The 10,709-nt window shown below is 40.3% G+C and overlaps 1 protein-coding gene across 1 annotated transcript; it reads right to left on the bottom strand.

Moving 5' to 3' along the window:
* Window positions 1–2,071, bottom strand: LOC102700060 (adenine/guanine permease AZG1). The gene has a single exon (XM_015837361.2). It carries the CDS (start codon window positions 2,041–2,043, stop codon window positions 340–342), a length of 1,704 nt encoding a protein of 567 aa, XP_015692847.2. The 5' UTR covers window positions 2,044–2,071; the 3' UTR covers window positions 1–339.
* Between the last annotated feature and the right edge of the window lie 8,638 nt (window positions 2,072–10,709).

Consider the following 10,709-nt stretch of genomic DNA (forward strand, 5'->3'; position numbering starts at 1 on the left):
TCTGAATATTTTCTTGTGCCATTTATTTCGATGGAATTGTGTGCAAATCTTTTACAGGTTGAAAGGAAAAAAAAATGTATGCCCTCTATGTCTAATCTGAAAAATTCAAAGTTTTTTCACATGATTATTTCCTTGAATTACCTCAGAAAAATGGACAAGCACTCACTTGGTGAAACTTGATTAATTACCTTTTAGAAATAGTTGAACATCCTAGTATGCAATTTGAGCCTTCTTCATCCAGTATAGTAAATCCTAATCACCTGCTAAATATTCTAAAAAGTACATTTTGCAAAAAGAGAATAATTAGAATACCTACACAGAAAAAAGGGGAAAAGAAAGCTAAGCCATTTCCAAGTTCTTCCTCTGTTCCCCATTGTCTCCGGCGGCGGCGGCGCCGGCGCCGTTGGTCGTCGTCTCCCCGTGCGCCCTTTTCCGGCGGGAGCGGAGCATCGCGACGGCGTCGCATGCCCAGTCCCACGAGTTGAGCAGCATGTAGGAGGCGATGCCGCCGATTAGGCCGTAGGCGATGGAGTAGGTGAGCGGCATGAGCGCCAGCGTCAGGAACGCCGGCACGGCCTGCCGCATGTCGGGCCAGTCGACCTCCGCCACCGCGCGCATCATCATCACGCCGACGAGCACCAGCGGCGGGCCGACCGCCCACGACGGGATCGACGCCAGCAGCGGTGTTATGAACAGCGCCGCCATGAAGTAAGCCGCGGCAGTGAGCGCCGTCAGCCCCGTCCGCCCGCCCTCCCGGATCCCCGTCGACGACTCGATGAACGCCGTCACCGGGGACGTGCCCAGCAGCGACCCGAACACGATGGCCGTCGCGTCGGACATGAAGGCGAAGTACTGCCCCTCGAATTCCCCCGTCGCGTCGTCCACGAAGCCGGCGAACCGCGCCATGGAGTAGAGCCCGCCGGTGGTGTCGAGGATGTCGACGTAGAGGAATGTGAAGAGCGCCTCCCAGAAGTAGCCGTGGGTGGCGCCGCGGAAGTCGAGCGCGCCGGCGGTGGACTGGATGCGGTGCACGTCGACCACCTTCTTGAAGTAACTGAAGCTCTCGTCGCCGGCGGGGGTGTCCGGGAACACCGTGACGCCGGTGTCGCGCGGCCAGGAGATGAAGGTCACGAAGAGGATGCCGTATATCATGGCGCCCTTGACGTTCTTGATGAGGCAGAAGGCGATGATCAGGAACCCCACGACGGCGAGCCAGAACGTCGGGGAGGTCATCCGGCCGGAGAGGCAGAGTATGCCACCGGAGACTGTCCCTCCCGGCATCAGCGCCACCGTGCCATTGGGGAACGTCACGACGGGCGCCACGGACGCGCGCTGCGACGCCGGGCACGCGCCGAGCGTGACCAGCGTCGACGAGCTGAAGCCGACGAGCCCGACTCCCTCGCTGCTCTGCAGCCCAATGAACGCCAAGAACAACCCGATCCCCGCCGACGAAGATATCCTCACGGGCTTGGGGATGAACTTGGCGAGCTTGGACCGCAGCCCGACGACGGAGATGAAGAGGAAGATGAGCCCCTCGAGGAACACGGCGGCGAGCGCGGTGCGGTAGGGGAGCGTGCCGGAGCCGTGGAACCCGACCACCGTGTAGGCGAAGTAGGCATTGGTGCCCATCCCCGGCGCCAGCGCGATCGGCAGGTTGGCGAAGGAGCCCATGATGAAGGAGCCGATCACCGACGACGCCGCCGTGGCGACGATCAGGTCCCGGCGCGCCCGGGCCACGCAGGCGGCGTACCCGGCATCCACGGGCGGGAACTTGCACGCCGGGGACGGCGCGTCGCAGTCGTCGACGGTGCACGTGGCGCCGGAGTCGGACAGGATGGAGGCGTTCACGGCGAGGATGTAGGCCATGGTGAGGAACGTCGTCGTCCCGGCGCGGAGCTCCGTGGTGAACGTCGTCCCGCGCGCGGCCAGCCTGAACCGCCTCCCGACCCACGACCGCTCCACCGCCGCGTTGAGCCGCCCGAGCTTCGTCCTCGCCTCCCCGCCGTCGCCGCCGCTGCTGCTCGGGATGATGGGGTTCGCCATGGCTGGCTGGCTGAGGCTGCGCGCGTGGTGTCGTGTCGCGTCGCCGTGGCGTGCGCGCCGCGGGGATCTTTTTAACCCGGCGTCGCGTGCGAGGAGAGAGAGTCAAACGGGTGAGCTGAGCCAGCGAGATTAAGGGAGACCAAATGGATTAGTACTATTATTATTATTATTATTATTATTATTATTTCATTATTATATTATTATAGTAAGCATATTTACTTAATTATTTTATTCTGTGGCTTAATTTGATTCCCTCTTCTAATCCAACGATGCATCACGCTTTCGTCGGATTGGGGTCTGGGAATTTTTCCCCTTTTTTTCTGTCCTGTTGCATTGGATTACGACAGGAGGGACCTTACCGATTTTTCTTTTTGGTTTTATTGCGACAATTTTGAGATTTTTATGTGGATGTTTGGTGACGTGACCGATTGCGTAGGGCAGGCTGAGGAGGTCATCTTTTGCCCCCCTTTATGAAACAAAATTAAATATCTGTAAATAAAAAATAGTTTATAAATAAAAAAATTTATACATGTTCTTAGCCATATAAAAACCAATATTAAAAATAAAATACGATAAAAATATTCGAACTAAGTATAATCATAAGAAAAAGATGAGAATGTTTGGAGGCATAAATTTGATTGGATGAAGTACTCCTAATCATTTCTTTCAATAAAGTTCATGTCACTGAGTATAGTTAATGCTAATTTCTCCTTTTTCTCATGCAGCTACGTCACCTTAATTGTTTTTAGTTTTAGTATGATATATCAAGGGTGTAAATTATATTTTTTCATTTTACACCATCTCAATTAGGGGTGTAAGTGGGCCGGCCCGTGAACCTGTTTATAGGCCAATTAAGTGGGTAACCTGATGGGCTACCCGCTTAATTGGCTTATAAGCAGGTTGGCGGGCTGACCCACCCTTGATCTCAATCATTTTTAGCTTTTCAATGATTCATCGAGGGTAAATTACATCTCTTCCCCAAAATGCACACCATACAACAAAATCATTTATAGCTTATGAATATTTGATAATGGCACAAAAATATATAAACACATGAAAAAAAATTATATACTAAAAAAATTATAACTTATATTTACTACCTCCCGTAATAATGCGCGGGGTATCCTATAGTTATAATATAACAATGATGGTAGGAGTAGGACAATGGCCATCCTTGATGAGTTCCACGTTAGCCTAGAATTTGATGAGTCTAAAGGCTCATCTTATAGTGTTTGTGGATGATTGAAATTTGAGAGCTCGGATTCGAAAAAAGTTTCGATGAGTTTGTACGTGGAGATGCAAAACTAGGCGAAGTGATCGATCCAAGAATCGTTACGTGGCTTCCAAGTAGAAAAAGGGTCTGATTACCTCTAGGATCTTGACACTATGACATAGCATTACATTCGTTCTAAAATAATATTAGTTTTAGACATTCTAGTTTATCTCAAAATAAATTTGATTTAAAATAATCATTGCATTAGAGTTTATGAAAAGAAGAACTTAATAAACATGTTAAAAATGGATAAAGTCGTGGATAGTTATATTGAGATTTAATAAAATGGAGGTACAATAATCGTTGGTTTTTGCATTGGTAGGTGTGGGATAAATAAAAATAAAATTATTTTAGAACTGAAGGGGTATAATTTACTCGATAAACTTTAAAACCAGACTTTTCAACCGTAAATTCTACCTAGCATATACATTAGAGAAAATCTAAAAAAATACAACTGACAAACATCTAAGTCTAGAAAATAACATTGATGAATGTGAGTGCTAAGAAATGTCATCGCAAATTTGTCTGAGAAATACCATCGTCGATAGGGTTCCGTTCATTTTCGCCATTAAATACATTGTTTATTCTACAACACTTAACCGAAAAAAAGTTGACGGAACCCTAACGACGACGTTATTTCTTAGACAAATTTATTTGTACGATGATATTTCTTACAACTCACCCTCGTCGATGGCATTTCTTAGAATTAAGTGTTTGTCTTTGTTAGATTTTCTCAGTACATTAGGGTAATTACGTCTTGCATGGCAACCTAGTCAACCAAAAATATATAAAAAAAGGGGTAAGGTCCACTTGTGGAGTGTTTTGCCATCTTCTCCTTTGTACCTTCTTGTGAAGTGTTGCGCCATCTTCTCCATCACTCTTCATATTTCTAATCGAACCAACAGTTGCTAATCGCCGCGACCGGTAGTATAGCACACTAGCGTCTCTAGCTCGCCTAGCACTCAGCTCCACCTCCATTCTTGCTCCCTGCCTTGTTCATTTGCCCTTCCATAGTTGTATGATGCAATGGCCATGGTTCACGAAACCACCGGTTTAACACCGTGGCAACTGGGGTTAGCACTGGGGTATGGTAGCAGTAACCGGTGGTTTTATTTGACAAAAATTATCTAAATTTAATTTATTTTTGTTTAACTAGTGGTGGTTTTTTACTTCGAACCATGCGGTGACAGCAGCAAGTAGCACGGTTACCACTATGAAACATATCCTATTGTGGTTTACCTTGGTTCAACCAATGATAGTTTTTGGCTAAAACTATGTGGTTACTGTAACATAACTACCGTGATTTACCATGTGAAGTCCATAAATGTGAATTCAAATATTCTATCCGCGAATTTGCAATGGTTTTGATGATAACCACGATAAACGCATGGTGGTATGATTACCACCCTACCGCTCGGTAGCAACTTTGACTCCACATAGGGTTTTGCTAATACTAGTAGTAGCACAACATCATTTCCCTCCCCTCCCTTGTCTTCTGTCCTTTCCCATGGAGAGCAGTGGCCCCTGAGCTTGACGATGATATCAACAATGTAGTTGGATATAGTGCCCAAAGGTCATGGCGACCACGGAGAATTGAGGAGAGGAGTAGACTGTCAGCTTGAGGGAAGAGGCATCGTTGGAAATCCATACCCTCGTATTACCGTGAAGAGGTGGTTGTGGTCGGTGGCATAGCTAGGAAGAGTGTCAAGGTAGAGGTGGCGGTGGCAGCTAGTTCCTTGCGGTTGTCAGGTCCACCTGGGCACCCTTGCCGATGTCGGTACACTGGCATAGAATCCCAATTACCGTTTCAAGGATAGCCACCATCTCTTTTATTGTCATTGGGATCCTCTCTCCCCTCTTCGATATTGATGGAGTTAAGAGATTAACCCGACAGAGACGTAGGAGGGTGGAAGGACAAGATAACATAAAGTAAATGTCGATCGGTCTAGATATATCTTTTCATAAATTCATTTACAACATCATAATTTTGCTTATTAATTATAAGCATAAGCGTAAAAACTAATTAATGGCTGTAAAATAAATTATGGATAAAACTTTTATATACTTGTTTTTAATGATCTAAATGTAAAGGTTGAAAAAATAAATTACGATGAAAAAAACTACAAAATCAACTCCAAATTTTAGTTCTAAAATCAAATGTTGCTTCTAAGCATAAATATAAGCGAAAAGATTAGGGTCTTGCTCACCTTGCTTATTCAATACACGTAATAGATCTAATGTCATATATAGCTGAAATTAATATATGGGCTAAGGCCTATACGAAGATTAATTCTTTGGAAAATCACAAAAAACGTACCTTATGGGATGATATTTGAGAAAGTTTAGTACCACTTTGTTTATTCTCAGAGAGAGACCTCCTTATAAGGGGATGATATCCTAGCCATTTAAGATATGTGTGGTGAAGAGAATAAGAGAAACACATGCACGCTCGCTCGCCTCGCCAGTCTGCACGTGCAAGAGTGAATGGTCCGTCAAAATTGAGTTCTCATCCTTACGTAGACGCAACTATCTTTTATAGTTTTATTTTGTTGAAATTTAGTTGCGACTTAGTTTTTTTTATCAGAATATCCCGATGCATGCAACGACACGGTATAAAGTCCAAATAAGGTACCACGACTTATCCAGTTCAGTTACGTGAAGTAGAGATAAGGTAGGTGTCCTGATCACGTGTCATGTTATCTCCATATATACCGAGTCACTGCCTCATCGTAGAAGCTAGATGTGAAAAATCAATATAGGTTTTTACCTCCTCCTCTGTACTGCGCCGTCGTTCTTAGTCTGCTCTGTCTCGCTCACCTGCACGCACCAACGACTAGGAGAGCAGGTCTCCGAATCCTTTGCCTTCGACGTCCTGCACTAGGAGAATGCAACAATAAGATTTTTGGTTAGCGTGTTGCGCGACTGCTCACTAATCTTCCACGACGGCTCGTGTTTCTGTATGCTCGAGGGCTACACACCGACAACAACATCTGACAATGCACGTTGTTACTTTGGTACACGTTGTTCCTCGTCAAGAAGATCCACAACAAAACCTGAATACTTGTTACGTATTCACCATGTTTCTCATATGAGATCTGTTTATATTTTACTATCTAATTTATGTGTACAGATCATATGACGTGGGTATTGTAACCTATAGATCATATGACGTGGGTATTGTAACTTATATGGTTAATGTCACGATTTATTTATGAAACAAATTAAATCGTTATGTGCTTACATATTCAACATGTATGTCATATATTATCAATATCATATCCGAATAGGGCCACGTTCTTTTCATACCGTTACTAACCTAGATTCCATCATTTTTCATGTGCACGTTTTTCAAACGGCTAAATGATGTATTTTTTTTCAAACTGCTAAATGATGTATTTTTTGTGAAAAATTTCTATTGAAGAGTTATTCTAAAAATTCTTATCAATATAATTTTCAAATTTTGTATAGGTAATGCTTAATTTATGGAGTGCTAATTGGCTTCTACGTTTTACATGTCGTTTTACGTGTCGGTTACTAAACCTACTAATGCAAGATACTACTAATGATTTTCTATGCTCTCTTTGTCCAAAAAAACTAGTTCTAAACATCACTCTTCTAATAGAAACACTACTAACTTATATATTAAATTTATTACTACTCATCTCTTATTATGTCTTTGATGTTATATAGAAACTATGTCTCATGCAAGATATGATTTCCTTCTCTCTTCTTTTAATCACTTGTCATATCATCTTTTATTCTATGTGTAACTTATTTAATTATACGGAAACCATCCTAATGATTGCATCATGAATGGCTTAAACAACATTGCATACGTCAAATACTGATATATCAGCTTTTAATTTTTTTTGTAGTTAACGCGTAATGTTTGGATTTAGAGTCCAGAGGACACGATTATGTTAAAAGATCAGGCTCGATCGTATTCCTTTCTCGTTCCAAATATGCTGGAATGAAATGCGGCTACTTAGGAGTAATTAATTAGTGTATCCTATCTGTCCTTTCGGACCCTCTAGTTAGGAGTAATTAATTATTGGAGTTAGTCACGAAAGCCCTCTCGTGGCTTAATTTGCAACTTGCACATGGATTAATGCTTAGGCACGACGTCACGCATGACTCGTGTTGTGTCATAGCTCTATTTAATTTTGTACATGTGAATTCCATTGACTAAAACAGTCAACAAAACCAATGTGCATCTTGTTTATTATTATTTTTTCTTTCTAAAGTGTGTTTGTGGTTTACCTGAATACAAAGCGAGCGAAGAACTAAACAGCGATATAAGTACATATGTGCAGTAGAAAATATTATTTGAAGCGAGTATAAAGATATAGTAACACCAAAATTTTTTGTGATACCATTAATTTTTCATTTACGTTTGATCTTTAGTCTTGTTCTAAAAAAATATGTAATTATTAGTTACTTTCTTATGATTTGTTTGGCATTAATTATATTTAAACATAATTTATAATTATCAATATTAATAAAAAATTTAAAAAATGAATGATCAACATTCATAGAAAACTAATAGCGTTAAATAGAAATTAATCAACTGCCTCGAGAGTATCGGACAGTGAGAACGGAGAAGAACGTGTATGACAATTTGTCAAAAGAGAGGAGTCAAGGCACGTGGAGTGCACGGCGCCGCGCCGAAATATATAAATCTCGAGGTCAATCGGCCGTGGATTTTTTTAGTAGTATATTTTTCTCATAATTTTTTTGGAATATATCGTTTTAGACTCGTTTGGAACAAATGATTGAAAAAACATGAAAAAACATAAGGTTCTAATAGAAATGCAGATACATAATGGAGGATGGCAAAGCACCGACAAAAAATAGAAATATCATTTAAATATACCATAGCAAAAATACAATAATTGAAATGAGAGAGACAGTTTTGAAAGAACGTTTCTAAAACATTCGAGCTATCGCTATTCTCCTCCAATATGTACTTGCATTGTACAGTTCCTTAGGAATTTTGTAGTTGAGAAACACTAATCCTTTGTTTCGTTTCTAATTTTGTCTTAATTCATTAATTGATAAGTGTATATAATTTATGTATATGTCTAGATTTACTAACATTTATATAAATTTAGAGATGGCTAGAAAGTCAACACAGATTTTTTTAGAAGGGGAGCAGATCTTTGTATACAAATTTTCAGGATTTCAATCCTATAAATTCCTACACAGATTTTTTTTTATTCTAAGGGACTTAAAACAAAATAATAGATATACCCGTATGTGGCGATACAATCACACTTTTGAGTTTTCTTTTAAAAAAAATACTGATCCAAAATCGTGAGAAAAAAGTATGTTATGAAAATTTTCGTGGAATCAGAAATTGTGTGCCCAAGCACAAGCGTGCACGTCTAGCACTGACCTACTCATTCTTTCCATGTGAGAGTGATATGCATGTACGTATGTCTGTCGTTGGCCTTTCGACTGATTATAAGGTTATTTTTTCAGTATTTTAATAGATAATACTGCTGATTTCTTAGCACACATTTTACTATTTATTTTATTTAGAAACTTACTTAATTATCATTTACTTTATTATGATTAGATTTATTACACATTTATTTTTATTATAAATTATATTTTTCATAAAATTTTTAAATAGAATAAATAGTTAAATATTTATTAAAAAGTAAACGACGTTATTTAAAATATGGATAAAGTATTTAATATTAAGATATATATATAGTGGTCGCCTTTTCGATCAGCATGTCTTGGTGATTAACAGTTTAGCGCTGCTAGCTTGTTGTTGCATATGGATCATTGATCCAAGCAAATGCTATGCTGCTCGATCTGCTCTGCTCCTCAATTATTATATTCCTGCATGAACATCTCCTGATGTATCATCAAGGTATGATTTAAATATGACTACGGCGTATATCTAATTAACTACTACACCTCCAGAGTCCAGATCAATAATAGATCGACCGGCGCCCATTGGGCCTACCAAGTCACTTTTACCTTACAAAAATCACATGTTTAATTAATCTGCTTTCGTTTTCAGTAGCACGGTGCAATTAACCATTATTAGAAATGGCTATCATCACCATGATCTCTTCGCTTTCGCTTATACTTAAGGCATGTATAAGTGTACTATGGTTCAGACGGCAAATATTTATTTGGTACACAGAAACAATAAAACAAACAAATTGTATAACAGTTCAACCACTGCTGTCCGTTTGGTTGTATAAAAGGTATGTAATGCATATATATGCATACATGATCAAACACGCATTAATCTTTGCACGGCAGAGTATTTCATTGCTTCGCTGAGATAAGTGATTGTTTAAAAATAAGGCATGTAACATATATATATCTATATATAAAATATCAATCTTTCAAAGTGCAAGGAAAGAAATGAAATTGTTGTATATAAGTGTTTAAGTTCTGGAGTAGGGATGCAACGATATAAGACACACTCGTCTAAAATAGTTATCAACATTTGCTTTGTGTGTCGACTGCCGCGCAACTGATCCAGGTGCCGGCGACGCCCCGCACCTCCTCCGAACAAACGCCCGTCGACTGCTGACTTCATGGTCATGGGCTAGCGCATCTCTTTCTTCATTTAACAGTGTCCAGGTAAGCTAATTTTGTCTTTATGAGAGCACAAGGACGGCTTCCTTCTCTGTGGTGTATGTGCCCTTATTTGCTAAAACTTAAATTTTCAATCATAAATTTGGATTTAATTTTAGGAGTTTTTACCGATGTTTACTTTCTAGTATTAACTTTTAAATTGTTAAAAATATATATATAAAAGTTTTATTCATAAATTATTTTCTATTTTATAACGATCAACCCCATGTCTTTCGACTACATCGAAGATGCACGCGTACACCCATATCGTGTGATCGCAAAAATGTGTCATCTTTAAAGTGAAAAAAGGTATGACATTTGATCCGATTAAGCGAAGAATTTATGAACACATAAAAACGAATTAGTAGCAGGATGGACACAAAAAGTAATAAGGTGAAGAGAGAAAGTAGTTGCAGCTGTCCCACTTTTTACAAGCATAGTTGGATACGGGTAGTTAAAATGGAGTCGAGTAGAAGCTTTAAGATGAAGATAAAATTTTAGAGATATAAAATAAAATATTATACATTAAATATAATTAAATCATATCTATTTTATCTCTTGCTCTAAAGTCTTTGTCTTCCATGAACGCTATATATATCTTGATTATAGAATTAATTCCTCTCGTCTGATATTTTACGCATCAATATATTAACATATGTTACGATCAGTTACAATACGTTGTCGTCGCTACAGCACCAGATCGAAATGGTGTATGGACCACGTAGTAGCACAAAATATATGCTCCATCGATTGTGCCAGGGGAATGTGGGGATCCTAACACCACATGCAT

The sequence above is a fragment of the Oryza brachyantha genome, chromosome 5, assembly GCF_000231095.2.
Source record: "Oryza brachyantha chromosome 5, ObraRS2, whole genome shotgun sequence".
NCBI classification, from domain to species: Eukaryota; Viridiplantae; Streptophyta; class Magnoliopsida; order Poales; family Poaceae; genus Oryza; species Oryza brachyantha.